This window comes from Camelus dromedarius, chromosome 4, assembly GCF_036321535.1.
Source record: "Camelus dromedarius isolate mCamDro1 chromosome 4, mCamDro1.pat, whole genome shotgun sequence".
Classification (NCBI taxonomy): domain Eukaryota; kingdom Metazoa; phylum Chordata; class Mammalia; order Artiodactyla; family Camelidae; genus Camelus; species Camelus dromedarius.
The window spans coordinates 5,934,708-5,949,029 of record NC_087439.1 but is presented as its reverse complement, the minus strand read 5'-3'; the positions used below and the strand labels follow the sequence as shown (position 1 = coordinate 5,949,029).

Below are 14,322 nucleotides of genomic sequence, written 5' to 3'. Positions count from 1 at the left end.
CTTGATTGAAAAAAAAAAAAGAACCAATGTGTCATTGTGCTTTTGACATTGGAACTGCATCCATCCATCTTCACTTCTTAATGGGGAGCCCCCAGGGCCTCTCTCTGAGACAGGCTGGGACCTGGGACCTGGGACCTGGGACCCTGTGCTGCAGTGCTTGCACCTGGACAAACGTCTCCTGGAGCAAAAAAGAAACTATAAGGAACTAAAAATAAGTGGATGCATGAGAAGTTGGAGTGAGTGATGAACAACAAGATACGAAAAGACCAAAAACCCAACTCCCACTTCTGAGGTGTCAGGAGCAAAAGCAGGGGACCCAGTATGACCCCTGCACACAGTGCCACCAAGGGGGCGGGCAGGCCACCTGAGCCACCCCTCTGACTTGATCCCTGGAGTTGCCCCTACCCTCACCCCATTTAAGGGACTAGCTCGCCCCCAGCTCAGGGAGTGAGCAAAGTCACTTGTTATTTGTCTTCACTTTGTTGCAGGAAGCCCCAATAAAGCCTTGCCTGAATTTCTTGTCTGGCCTCTTATCAATTTCTATTGATTAAGGAGTCTGAGAATCCTGGTCAGTACCCATCCTCCTTGGCATGAGCCCTGAGTGGCCTGGGTTCCAAGCCAGAGGGAAGGGATGGCAGGCACAGGGTAGTGGGTGGGGGTGGGGGCTGGGGGAGAAGGAAGGTGCCCCATCACCAGCACCAGCCCACCTACTACTCTGGTCGGTAGAGTAGCTTGCATTGGGTTCTGGCTGCTATTACCAGAGTCTAGGCCAATGCTAGGTAGACGACACCCCAGACCCCGGGGAGCTGGGGTGACCCTGGAAGCTCAAAGTGGGGGGGGGCTGCCAAGCTGCGACACAGATGCAGCTGCCCTTCTGCTGTTAGAGAGTAGATTCTTGTATTGTCGCAGAAAGAATTCAGAGATGAGACTCTGAGGTCAAGAAAGTAAAATGGGGATTTATTAAATAATAAGATGCTCTCAAGGGAAGAGGGGGCAGGCTCAGGTGAGCAGCTGCCCTGAGTTTCTTTGGCAAGTTGGTTACAAAGAGTGTAAAAATGAATGGGCAGAATATTCATTGAACAGGGATTTGTATTCCCTGATCTCCATCCCTGCTCCATCTTCCCAAGAGGAGGAGGGATTTTTGTCCTTATTTTGTCTGGATGGGAAGTGTCCTGGCATCCGTGCATGGTGGGTGCTTCTGATCTGCAAGGCTAATTTTATTAAAATGAAGGCATAATGAGCAAAAGGTTACACTGGGATGCTGGAGATTTCCTGCCTTTTCCCACACATCTTTCTGCCTCCAGAATACTTGTCACCCCTAAATGTGTGATTTCTTATCAGTCTGGAGGTTCCTGCTTTTCTCTGTCTGCACAAGGACCCTGTTGTTCACAAGATGTGTAGTTTCCTGCCATTTGGCCCCGTGGCTCCCTTTCTCTGTTCAAATCTAGCTCTCTGCCTGTTCTAACACTTCCTCTCCCACCCTTTACAGGCAGTTATGAAAGGGGACACCCATTTGCCCTTGGCTTGGCTCCTCCCGACTTCGTGTGGTCCCTCACCTTTTCTCTGAGGTATCTGCCGAGTCACAAGGGAAAATTGTCATCGACTGATCACCTGTTAAGTCCCAGGCCCCGTTCCCCTTGAAGAAACTATTTCTTTTCATCCTGGTGACAACCACCTGAGGAGGATACTGTGCTTGGCCTCATTTATGGACGTAGGAACGAGGCCCACGGACGTTAAACAATCCAGGCAGGAAGGCACCAAGTTGAGTTTAAACCCTCGCGAGCCTGAGCCTGGCCCCAAAGATGAGGTTTTTGAACACCCCACCGCTGGATGCCATCTCATCATGTTGGCGTTTTGTTTTCCCCGCACTCCTTTGCTTCTTGTTTCTCTGCCTGCGTTCTCACGAACACAGGGAACTTCCTGCCCACATACGTCCTCCTTCACTCGACATCACCGCTGGCTGTGATGCTGAAGTTCTGCTCCAGCATCTGGAGTCGACCTGCCTGATTTCGGGCCCCTGTGGGGCAACTCACCCTGGGAAGAGAAACCCCAGAGTCAGACAAGGTCAATCAGCAGAGCCCACCAGGGCCGGTGAGGCTGCACGTTTGAACCCGCGCCTGGACCCGTCCATGGCATTGGAGCAGCGCCCCCTGCTGGACGCCTGTTACAATGAGCAGAGACAATGCAGGTGGGAGGTGAGGAGATGGTAGGGAAGGGGAGATGGGCAGGGGTCCCCTAGAACACGCACAGTGCCTTGCACTTGGTGGCAGCATGAAGTGGAGGTGACCGCTGCAGACTCATGGGAGAGGACTCTGGGACAAGAAAACAGGTGCTGGAGGCATTTTCACAAGTTCCTCAGCTGTGCACACGCTCCTCTCGTGTGGTCAGGCACGCGGCCTCCATGCTTCCTGCCGGAGTCGTCAGGATCACATCTCCCCTTCTCCAGGCAGCTGCCTCAGAGCCTACAAACAGCCCCTGACTCCCCATTTCCAGAGGCTCCACCCCAAACTCTGCCCTCTTCGCCTTCCCCTCTCCTCCCCTCCCACCTGAGGGCCCTTCCACTCTTAGGGTCCTGCCTGAAGCTCTGCCTCCTCCAGGCAGCCCTCCCTGGCCACCCCACTTGTGCTGATTTCCCTCTCCTTGGAACTCCGTGAGCGTCACCATCCTGCAACCTGGCCTCTGCCCAAGGGCCTGCCTTTTTAGACTTTCACCCCGTTCTTCTGGTCTTTTCCAGGGGGCCGTGTGGACAGCATAGGGACCTTGTACCCCAAAGCAGGGCGCAGTGCTGTGCCTCAGTAGGAGGCATCTGGTTGCAAGGAACACAAGCTACTCCAGCCAACTTAAGGGAACTTAAGGAAAGAGGGGGCTTCCTGGGAGGGCAGCTGAACCCCCATGAACCCAAAGCCAGGAAGTGCCCCAGTCATGACGAGGTCAGCTGCCACCCCCATCCCCCCACTCCTTCGGACTCTCCAGGTCCTCAAGGGCTCAGCCTCTCTGCATTTGTTCTCAGCCTCTCTGCATGTCTACATCTTCCTCCCCATCAGTGGCCTCTGCTTTGGGCCCAATCACAGATGCCCGGACTCTGGCTTCAAAATCTGTGAGTCCAGGGCTCACAGTGGAATGAGGGCTCTGAGGCTCTCCTCTCGGGGCTGACATAGACTGATTGACTCCTGGGTCAGGTGACTTCCAGGTGCAGTCACTAAAGGCAAGCGGGGAAGGGTCATGTGACCTGTGCAGGGGCCAGGACTTTGAGGAATGGGATCAAGTCCTCCAAGGAAGGGGGAGGGCATGGAAGACATGGGGGCATCTCGGGTACCATGGGTACAGGACGGAAGATGCCTAATAAATGGCCAATGGACCTCAGGGCCAGGGCCAAGGTTCTGCGTCCAGCCCTTTAACCTGCCTGTCCTTTCTGGCATCTGGTCCGTGAACTTACTGCAGCCTTTCCGGAATCCTGTTTATTTTTCTCACTTGCTCACAAAAGTGGCCAAGAGGTGCCAGGAAGACCTGAGTTCTAATCCAGGCCTGCCACTTACCAGCTCAGAAACACAAGATTTCTGAACATCCTCGCCTGCAAAATTGAGGTTATGCGAATCATCATGTGCCGTTGTGTGGAAGCCTTTATAGGAGCTGCTGGAGCTGAGGGTTTAGCCAAGGGCCTGGCACCCATGTGGTAGGCACCTTGAGAAGCATTTAAGTTTGTATTTTGCTCCATGAAGATCAGAAATTGGGATGGTGTGTAACTGAAAATGTTCCTTTTCTGCTGGCACGTAAAATAGGTCCATCTTCTAATTAATGGCATCCTAGATTTGGTGAAATATACTTACCAGTTGTGCTGACCTAAGGTAAACTGCGATACCTCTGGGTAAAAGTGTCCCCGTCTGCAAAACAGGGACAATGTCCGTCCTTCATCCAGCCACTGTGGGCTGAAATGAGACCACGTCTGCGGACAGTTTGGAGGGTGCCCGCCCCTCATCTCCGTCCCTCCCGGATGACATCACTGGTGGGCAGAGGTGGGCTTGGGGCAAATAGGGCCATTCTGAGCCGGGACCATGTTTGTTTATCTGTGGAGAGGGCGGCCTCAGCACTGAGGGCCGAGCAAATATTTGTGGTTATGGATTAACTTGCGCTCCTGGCTGTCATGGCGGCAGTCCTTGCGGTGTCTCCACGGCCCACCCCAGTAAGTCCCTTTGGGCAGGTCTGGGAGGAGGTCCCAAGGAGGGTGAGCAGGGCTGAAGGTGGACCCCTCTAGCCGGGGTTCAAGGCCTGGCTGAAGCTGGGGGTAAAAGAAATCAGGGCTCTGCCAGCGGTCAGTCCCAGGTTGTGGCTGGCCTTCCCCAGGCCTGGGTGCCACCGTTCCTGGGGGCCTTCTTCCCAGACTTTGAGGGATAAGGAAGTTGGCTGAGGTCCCCCAGAGCCCAGGGCCATCACCAAAGGCGGCTTGGATCCCGGGACCTCCAGGCACCCCAGCCCACCCCACCCCCACCTCTACATCTAAGCTCTTCCGAGGTGTCTGATTTAAACAAATGTCAGAACCAGCCTCAGAGGGACTCAGGGAAGGTGAGAGTGAGATCGGATGGGGAGGCAGTGTAGAGGGGAGCACCTGGGTTTCTGGCCAGCAGGACTACCTCCGTGGCCTTGTGGTGCCCCTGGTGGCTTGCGGCAGGGGTTAAGATTCCAGGCCTGGAGCCACACAGGCCTGGGCTTGAGCACCAGCCCCGGCACTTCCTGGTTGTGGGTGTTTATATAAGCTACTTCCCTCCTATGAGCCCCAACTCCCCGCTATATGAAAGGGGATGACAGGGGGAGGGTAGAGCTCAGTGGTAGTGTGCATGCTTGGCATGCATGAGGTCCTGGGTTCAATCCCCAGTACCGCCATTAAAAAAATTTTTTTTAATAAAACAAACAAAAAAATCAAAAAAAAAGGGGGGGGGGTGACAACATTAATATCCACCTCTTGAGTGGCGGTAAGACTTACCTGAACTAATAATGGCGACTGCAATGAGCACTCCGTACTTAACAGCTTTACTAGATCCACTCACTGAATTCTCACAATAACCCCCGGGGGCAGAAAGACAGCTCTTCTGTCCATTTTTACAAATGAGGACACCGAGGGGCAGTTAGGTATCTCGCTCAACATTCCTGTCCTGGAGCTGGGATTTGCACCCAGTGGTCTGACTTGGTGGCCTGCCCTCAGAACCACGTACAAATGCTTGAAAGACAACATGAGTGGCCAAAACACGTTGGTGATTCCTCTTAGCCTGGCGTTTTGATTCAGCAAAGGTGCCAGCCCCGAACCCTCACTGAGGGAGGGAAGGAATATTCTGGGTGCACCAGCCACAGCCCTTCTGTCCCTTTAGGTCTTCACCAGGATGCAGCTCCCTTTCCACCTTCTCTCCTCACCCTGCAGACCCAGGTCATGTGACTTCAGCCCCACAGACAGAAGGGGACAGAGGCCCCAGGCGGCTATCTGAACAGGGACCCCCGAGCCCAGGTTTTGGCCTGGCCGTCAGCACACACAGGGAGCCCAGTGCCTTGGCCGCCACCCAGGGCAGCAGGCAGAGTGGGGCTGGGGGCTGCCGGGCGCTCAGAAGCCCTCCTCAGACAGGTGCCAGGATGTGGCAGCTTGGAAGCCTCTTCCTGCTCTCGACCATCTGGGGAATTTCCAGCACACCAGCTCCTCCTGGTAAGGCCGCTCTCCTGCCCCACCCCACCTCCGTGGGACCCTGGGGGCTGTTCCAGGGTGACACAGGGCCACTCCCACGCCTGCACACCTTCCTCCATCTCCTCTGAGCCTCAGGATGAGATGAGAGGCCTGGGGCCTGGGATGAATTAACTGCCGTGAACCCGGTGGCAGGCCCCCCAGGGACAGGGCTGAGAGCCCCACTGTGTCACATCCTGAAGCTCTTTCCTCACCCTGGGTGTGGTGGGGGGGGTCACAGAGTCCCCAGGCTTTCTCACCCCACCCCTCACTCCCTCAACTGTGAAAGTCCCAGGCCCAGCTGCCACCTATACTGCCCCCGGGGCAGCCTCTCCTCCTAAAAATGCCCACCTGCTGGCTGCTGCCCTGCCCCAACCCCTCCCCTGGCCTCCACCACCTGGAGGCTGGGATGCTCGGGTAGGCCTGTGGGAGGAAGGAGCAATCTGGTTTATTCTGTAGCCTCCACCATCCCCCTGCCACCTCCTTGAGCCACAACAGGCTGTTTCTTACATTTATGCCTCTTCCTGAACTGCTTGTCTGCTTTGGGTGCCCTTCCCCCGCCCCTCCTCCTGCCTGGCTCTTGTCTGTGGTCCGTTTGGTTCCCATGTCCAGGTTCAATCAGGCATATCTTCCTTTCCCAAGGATGCCCTTCTGGCCTTTGCATTCTTGAGCCTCTCTTGCTTAATCCCCTGACTCGCTCCCTCCACCCTAGCTGCCCCCTGTACCCAAGGCAGATACCTCTCAGAGCCCAGGAGACATCTGGTGATGCCCACTGCGTGACAGGTCTGCTGTTCTCCAGGCATGCCTGCCCATGGGGACAGGCATGGAAAACGCTCCATGAGGGGGGAAGGTGGAGGAGGAGGGCAGAGGGAGGATGGAGGGATGGCATCAGGATGGGGTTGCACAAGGTGTATTTGGAGAGCAAGACCAAGTTAACTTTATAGTTTAATAATCACCACAGCAGCAGCAGATGGCATTTGTCACTGGCTGCTCATTTTTGTGCCAGGCCCCAGACTAAGTTTTCTATGATGATCCTGTCCTCATTTTTCGATGAACACACCAAAGTTTAGAGAGGTACAGACACTGGCTCAAGGTCACACGGAGGTCGGGTTGGATTCGACTGTCTGCCTGTCTCAATGCACACACTCTGAATGGCCAAATCCTGTCCTCCAGTGGCCGGCCTGCTGCTTTGAGGAGGAAGAGGGCAGAGGAGCCGGGAGGGGGCCGTTACCTGGAATTATAATCCCAAGGGGCCCGAGACAGACACCTCCCCAGGCTCTTCCCCGCTGGACCCCCTAGGGCCCCTTCCCGCAGGCGCCCCACCAAAATGAGCTCCCCTACCCCCTCCCCAGACTCCGTGTTCTCCAGCAGCCAGAATGCCCACCAGGTACTGCGGATCCGCAAACGCGCCAACAGCTTCCTGGAGGAGCTCCGGCCCGGCAGCCTGGAGCGGGAGTGCAAGGAGGAGATCTGTGATTTTGAGGAGGTGTGGGAGATTTTCCAAGACATGAAAGAAACGGTAAGGCCGCCCCCACTGGGTCCACCGGGCGAGGCTCAGGGGTGGGACATGGAGGAGCCAGCTGGGGCCTAGTTGCTGAGGCCCTCTTGGGAGTCCTGGAAGGCCGTGGGCACCAGCCCTTTATCCTCCCAGCCTGTCGGGGGTGGGTCAGTGGAATGAATGGCCCTGTGGTCTGGTCTGGGCACACGTGACCGCAGGAAACAGAATTCTGCAATTAGCTGGAAAAGAGACTTCGGGGAAGCCTTAGGCTAGGATTCCTACCCAGTCCCATGGAGGTATTTCAGTCCCCCTCCACCTGCCGCTGGCCACCTCTGCCTCCCCTGCTCTCTCTCCCTGTGACCAAAAGCCCTCTTCCTCCGCAACTGCCAATCGGGGTCTATGTGACCCAGGACTCCCTGATGTCTGTCCACACACACTCTGTGCCTCAGTTCAAATTCCCCAGGGGTGACATCTGACTGCTCAGGGGATCTGGGGAAAGGGTCTGTGTCCTCTCTGGCCCCCAGGGCTCTGTGCTGGTGGCACTGAGGTGGTGGGATGCACTCAGGAAGGGAGGTGGCTTCCAGATCCAAGGCTCAGACCCCCTCCACCCCCAAGGGCGCTCCAGCTCCAAAGCCCTGGGACCCTTAAAGCTGTCTCTCCTAGGGATGCCCTTCCCACTTAGGGCTCTCAAGGCTGAAAGGGGAACTCTGGTTGGCTCCGTTTCTGGCCCTCAGCCACCACCTCCCTGGCTAGATCCCTGCTGCCTCTTTCCCCATCCCGCCTCCTCAGCAGATGCCAAAATGATTTTCTACAGGCACAGCCTGAGCACTTCCCATTCCTCCCCACCTGCAGCCCCGGTCCCCCTGGCCAGCAGAGGGGCTTGTGGCCTAGGCATTATGCCATGGATCTCAGGGAGTAGTGGTCCCCTACCAACAGCATAAGTGCCACCAGGGACTTGGTTAGAAAAGCAGACTCTGCTGCCCCAGACCCTCTGAACCAGCAGTCTGTCTCGCCCACGATATCCTGCTAGTTACCCAACTTTGAGGACGTGGCTTAGGGCAGACCAGAGTCGGGTGCCAGGAGCGATGGGGCTGGGTTGGAAGAAGGCAGAGGCCCTCGGTGGAAGACTTGTGTCCCCTTCTTTCAGAGGCTGCGGTGGTAGCATACAGCGAGGGCCCCCGGGGCTGGCTTCCAGCTGCCCCAGGGAGGGATGTGGGGTGGAGATCGGATAGAGGCAAGGAGGGGCCTGGCCTTACTCAGGGTGCGGCTGCATCAGAGGCTGGGGTTGTCCCTCTCTATGTGGAAGCCTCTCACTCCACTGCCCGCTTAGATGCTGCCCTGCCCGACCTGGGCCAGGCCGGGGGCTGACGGCTTCTGACGAGGCCCCTTCTCTCCACAGATGACCTTCTGGTCCAAGTACTACGGTGAGTGCACTCCAGGCCCCCCGCTGCGTGCGGCGCCCTTGCCCCTTGGGGTTGCTGCTGTGGGGACGCGGAGGAGGCTGGCGGCCCCAGTGACGCCCTCCTCGCCCTGCGCCGCAGACGGGGACCAGTGCGAGGCCCCGCCCCCGGAGCACCAGTGCGACAGCCCGTGCTGCGGGCACGGCACGTGCATCGACGGCCTGGGAGGCTTCCGCTGCGACTGCGCGCGGGGCTGGGAGGGCCTCTTCTGCAGACACGGTGAGAGGGCATCCGCGGGGCAGCGGGAGGCTGCGGCGGGGCCGGGGACCAGGGGCGGGGCCGGACCAGCCCGGGAGGGGCGGGGCCCGGGCGAGCAGAGCCACCGCGCCGGGGCGGCGCTCTCCTCCCTGTCCCCGCAGAGGTGCGCTTCTTCAACTGCTCGGCGAACAACGGCGGCTGCTCGCACTACTGCCTGGAGGGGGATGGCGGGCGCCGCTGCAGCTGCGCGCCCGGCTACCGGCTGGGGGACGACCACCGGCGGTGCGAGCCCCAGGGTGAGCCCCTGATGGGGAGGGCAGTGAGTGAGCAGCACCGTAGAGTCCCAGTGGGAGGAGCCCGTGGTCGTGCCCGCGGCGGGTCTCCTGCTGGCTCTTTCCTGGGCTTGCCCGCCTTCCTCCAGGTGCGCCGCTCACCTTGGGGACGCCTCCTGGGGCAGGAGCACAGAGGAAGCTCATCTCCCAAAAGGATAAAACGATGTAGAGGGCCAAGCATCTTTCTCCATCTATCGTGGATGGCTTTATTTCCCTCTTTACCTCCGACTTCTCCGAGGAGAGACAGGAAGCGTGATTCTACCTTCTTTTCTGTTTTCCTTTTAATACATGTTAATTGCTATCACATTCATATATGTACACAACAGTCAGGGGTTTACAGCTCTTGCGATGAATTTCAGCAGGCTGATCCTCTTTCATTCATTGCGCGGTGCCCTCGGTGGACCCTTTTAATGTGGAAATTCCCATCTCCTACCTCTTGGAACGTTTCTCTATGTCTGTGATCACCTGGCCTTCGCTTTATCTGTTCCTCTTTCTGCACCTCCTAATCAGATCTCTTCTGGATTGACCTTCTAGTTTCATTATCTCTTCTATTTTACATCTCTTTGACTTGGTGATCTTCTTTCAGGGAACTTTCCACAACTTTATATTCCAAACATTTAACTGAAAAAAATTTAGCTTTTCATTTGGAAATAATTAGAAATTCACAGGAAATTGCAAAGAAATGCCTGGTGGACCTCTTAGCCTGTAGGCTTTCCCGTGAAGCCATCTGAAGCCCAGGTCACTGGCAGAACCCCTGATGTCCAGCTTCTTAGATCTTGAGGTCACTTTCTGAGAGCTCGTGCTTGGGTGGCCCCTGCCTGGCTTCCAGCCCCTTGGAGAGGGTAGGGAAGAGAAGCTGGCATCTGCTTGATCTGCAGGTGTCTATATGACTCCTGGTCACCCTTGCATGTCACTATGATGGTGCCTGGAGTCCCCAGGTCACAGTCTCTGGTTCACCCTCTGCAGAAAACACACCTGTGGTCTTCTGCAGAGGTCACAGAGAGTCAAGCCACTGATGAGGAGTTGAGGCAGAAGTCTAGGGCTCTAGCAGTTTCTTCTACAAATTCTCAACATTTCCTGTATGGTTCCCCCTGCAGTGCATCCTCAGAGACCCACGGAGGCCTCCAGGCTTCTGTGGTGTCAAGCAGGCTGCTCCTGGCATCTGCTACCGCAAGTTGAGGTTTCTGCTTTGTCAGTCGGCCAAGACAGTTACAGTGGCCCTCTGCTCTCCAGCTTCTAGAATTTTGTCGCTGCTGTCTCCATGTTCTGTCCATCAGCAGTCCCCCTGCTGATGGTTTCCCATGGCTCCTACAAGTCCAAATCTCTCCACCCAGCATGAGTGGTCCATCATGAGCAGGCCAGTTCTGTTCTATGCTCTCTCCTCTGGGCAGAGGACCTCACAGCTATACTCGGAGCTGCTTTGAGGCTCTCTAGGAGTCCCCACCTCCTCTTCCCACAAGTTCTTACCTCTGTTAGGAGCTTGGCGGCATCCCAGCAAGAGACCTTACTTACTAGTCTCAGGGATTGCTCTCACCCATCTGGAAGTGTGTAACAGCCTGCCCAAGGGCACACTGCTGGGGAGAGAGGCTGCTTGGTCTGACACTTGCCATTAAGTGGCACTGTTGGTCAACTGACCATCCCGAGGGGATGTGCTGGTTGATGGAATAGTGTCTAAGCATCATTTATCCTACAACGCAGCAAACTAGGCTGCTGGCAGGAGATGCACAGAGGTGGTGGGGAGCAGTCTCGGGAGCAGGGCCTGGCACTCACCAGCCTCCCCTACCTTCAGTGACATTCCCCTGTGGGAGGTCAGGGAAGCGGATAGAGAAGAAACGCAAGAACGTGAAACGTGACACGGACCAAGGAGACCGAGAAAATCAAGAAGACCAAGGAGACCAAGAAAAGAAAGGAGACCAAGAAAACAAAGGAGACCAAGAAAACCAAGGAGACCAAGTAAACCAAGGAGACCAAGAAAACAAAGGAGACCAAGAAAACCAAGGAGACCAAAAAAACCAAGGAGACCAAAAAAACCAAGGAGACCAAGTAAACCAAGGAGACCAAGTAAACCAAGGAGACCAAAAAAACCAAGGAGACCAAAAAAACCAAGGAGACCAAGTAAACCAAGGAGACCAAGTAAACCAAGGAGACCAAAAAAACCAAGGAGACCAAAAAAACCAAGGAGACCAAGTAAACAAAGGAGACCAAAAAAATGAAGGAGACCAGAGAGACCAAGGAGACCAAGTGGATCCGCGGCTCATCAATGGGAAGTTGACCGGATGGGGAGAAAGCCCCTGGCAGGTGAGAGCAGACGCAGCTCACCAGCTGGGTCAGGGTCCCTGAGCCCCAGCTGGGAGCTCCCGCTCAGGACGCACAAATGGGGAGGGAAGGGCTGCCTTGGGGGGAGTGTGGTGGAGCGGGTAGTGCTAAGGGTGGAGGGTTCTGGAGAAAGATGGCACTAACCTAATGGGGCCCAGGAGCCCGGGGCATGTGTAGGAAGGAGAGGCGTCGTTCTCAAAACAAGCTGGAAAGGTAATGCTCTGCTGGTAGTATTTCAGGGAGAGACCTGGCTGAGGGGAGCAGTGTTTAAAGCAGGAGAGGGCTCGGAGGGAAGGTTGACCCCTGAGCACGTCTTCAGCCTCCCCATGGGAACTAACACCTATTTGGTTCCTGTCTCTGCCTGGCACTTGAGTGGGGGGTCCAGCGATCAATAAGCAGGGGATCGGCAGGCCTTGGGGAGCCCGTGGCCCCCAGGAGGTTTGGGCATCTAAATGCACAGCAAACTGATGCAGCCAGAGCCAGGATGGTTGGCAGGACAGGCAGGGGCTGAACCCTGAGGTGGGCACCAAGGCAGCCTGGGGGCCTCAAAGGCTTCCTGCAGGTCTCAAGACCTCGCCTGAGCCCCGAGTGTGGGAAGAACTCTCTGGATGCCGCAGAGGGTGATCACAGACAAAGGCGGGGGGATGCCCTGGAATAGGTGAATGCCATCAAACACGCAGAAATGGAGGATGCCATCAAAGCGCTGTGAGTCCATGCCCGTGTGAGCAGGGAACCCAGGAAAGACCTGCTTACACAGCCAGTGCCTCCGGCTTGAGTCCCAGGGCTGTGCTGAGACCCTGGGGCCCCGGCTCAGAGCTGCCAGCAGGCAATGTTGTGATGTCACTGCCCACCCCTACCCCCAGGTGATCCTGCTGGACTCGAAAAAGAAGCTGGCGTGTGGGGCGGTGCTCATCCACACCTCCTGGGTGCTGACGGCGGCCCACTGCTTCGACGACCCCAAGAAGCTCACCGTCAGGCTGGGTGTGGGCTGGAACCAGGAGGGAGGGAGAGGGCCCCGATGGGCTGGCAGGTGTGGAGCCTGGTCTCTGGGGCACCTGGAGGGAGGAGGCCTGTGTGCTACTAGCCTGCTACCCTTGGGGTGGAATTTTAGACACCGGGACACCCGGTATTTTGCACATAATGGATTCTCTTCAAATCGGGTGCCTGGGTGCTTCCACATGTGTGTTTGCAAGTGAGGGGGTGCCACACACACTCAGCACCTCACTCTGTGTGTGTGGACCCACAGCGCCCTTGGGCACAGAGACCCCGGAGGCCTCACTGGCCTGGCTCACGGCCATGCCTCACCCAGACTGACAGGGACAGATTGTATCGCGGGGCCCTGGCATTCACCAGGCAGCCAGCTGCTTCCCTGCAACTGTCCAGGCCCCACTCTATACCAATTTCTGGGGGTGGGGGGCCCTCACACCACAATTTCTGCAAAAAGGAAGGGAAAGATGTATGGAGAATGAACGACCGAATTCACACTCCCTACAATTACATCCAGCACCACCAAGGGCCAGTGGCCTCCGTGGGGCTTGGCTTGGAATTTCCGGCTGCCCATCCCCACAATGTTCCAGGAACCTTGCCTGAGAAGACCTGGTGTCTTGTGTGTAATCCTTCTCCCCTGGCGGAGTGTGTGTCCTGCTGGGCCTCCTATCTGGGTCTTGCGGCTCCTGCCCCACCCCCACCATGGCCTGTCCCTGCCTCACACACTGCTGGCCAGGCCGCTGCTGGCCGGAGAGTCATGTCTCTCCAATCACAGGCTTTCCATGTTCTCTCGGTGGCTCTGGTCTGTGTGCCTGGTATCCAGGGAGCTTTGGGCTTCCCTGCCGAGTGCCCACGCACGGCTGGTCACTTCCCAGGCCTCCCTGCTCCATCCGTGAGCCAGTCCTGAGTTCAGAGCAGCCTCCTTCCTGCCCCTTCAGGATGGACACTGACGGGCTGTGCCCATTGACAGGGATCTAAGGTCCAGATCTGTGGCCTGGGATGGTGCTGGGGATGTGTGGTGACCACTCCAGCTGTGGACCCGCTCCCCACCCCACCTAGGGCCTGTGGGAGGTCCCTAGGGAGTGAGGAGGGCCCAGTGGTGGGGGAGGCTCCCCCAAGCCCGCTCTGACAGCCCCTCCGCCCTGCAGGGGAGTATGACCTGCGGCGCTGGGAGAACTCGGAGGTGGACGTGGACATCAAAGAGATCGTCCTGCACCCCAACTATACCAAGAGCACCAGTGACAACGACATCGCCCTGCTCCGCCTGGCCCGGCCCGCCACTCTCTCGCCGACCATTGTGCCCATCTGCCTCCCGGACAGTGGCCTCTCAGAGCGCGAGCTCACCCAGGCCGGCCAGGAGACCATGGTGACGGGCTGGGGCTACCGCAGCGAGGCCAAGAGAAACCGCACCTTCATCCTCAACTTCATCAAGGTCCCCCTGGCCTCGCACAGCGACTGCGTCCAGACCATGCAGAACGAGATCTCCGAGAACATGCTGTGCGCGGGCATTCTCGGGGACACGCGGGATGCCTGCGGAGGGGACAGCGGGGGGCCTATGGTCGCCTCCTTCCGGGGCACCTGGTTCCTGGTGGGCCTGGTGAGCTGGGGGGAGGGCTGTGGGCGCCCCGACAAATACGGCGTTTACACCAAAGTCAGCCGTTACCTTGACTGGATCCATAGCCACATTGGAGCTGAGGAGGCCCCCCTCAAGAGCCAGGTGGTGCCTTAGCATCCCTCCCACGTGTGTCTGGACCCCAGGAGCCACCCTGGGGTGAGGGTGGGTTGTTGAATGGCAGCCTGTGGGACATTAAAGGGGGCATGGAACAAGCA

At 57.2% G+C, this 14,322-nt stretch overlaps 1 protein-coding gene across 2 annotated transcripts; it reads left to right on the top strand.

Annotated features, from left to right (window-relative positions):
* Positions 1-4,105: 4,105 nt before the first annotated feature.
* On the top strand, positions 4,106-14,322 carry PROC (protein C, inactivator of coagulation factors Va and VIIIa). 2 transcript variants are annotated; one of them, XM_031451204.2, is made up of 9 exons: positions 4,106-4,180; positions 5,605-5,686; positions 7,054-7,220; positions 8,599-8,623; positions 8,741-8,878; positions 9,019-9,153; positions 10,979-11,487; positions 12,369-12,486; positions 13,641-14,322. In XM_031451204.2, exons 1-9 carry the CDS (start codon positions 4,142-4,144, stop codon positions 14,219-14,221), a joined length of 1,794 nt encoding a protein of 597 aa, XP_031307064.1. In that variant the 5' UTR covers positions 4,106-4,141; the 3' UTR covers positions 14,222-14,322. The 2 variants fall into 2 exon arrangements, with proteins under 2 accessions (XP_031307064.1, XP_031307065.1); XM_031451205.2 differs by lacking the exon at positions 9,019-9,153.

Coding starts and splice junctions, on each gene's coding strand:
- PROC (XM_031451204.2), top strand. CDS start 4,142: ATGGCGGCAGTCCTTGCGGTGTCTCCACGGCCCACCCCA. Junction 7,221..8,598: donor TCCAAGACATGAAAGAAACG/GTAAGGCCGCCC, acceptor TTCTCTCCACAG/ATGACCTTCTGGTCCAAGTA. Junction 11,488..12,368: donor GGGGAGAAAGCCCCTGGCAG/GTGAGAGCAGAC, acceptor CCCTACCCCCAG/GTGATCCTGCTGGACTCGAA.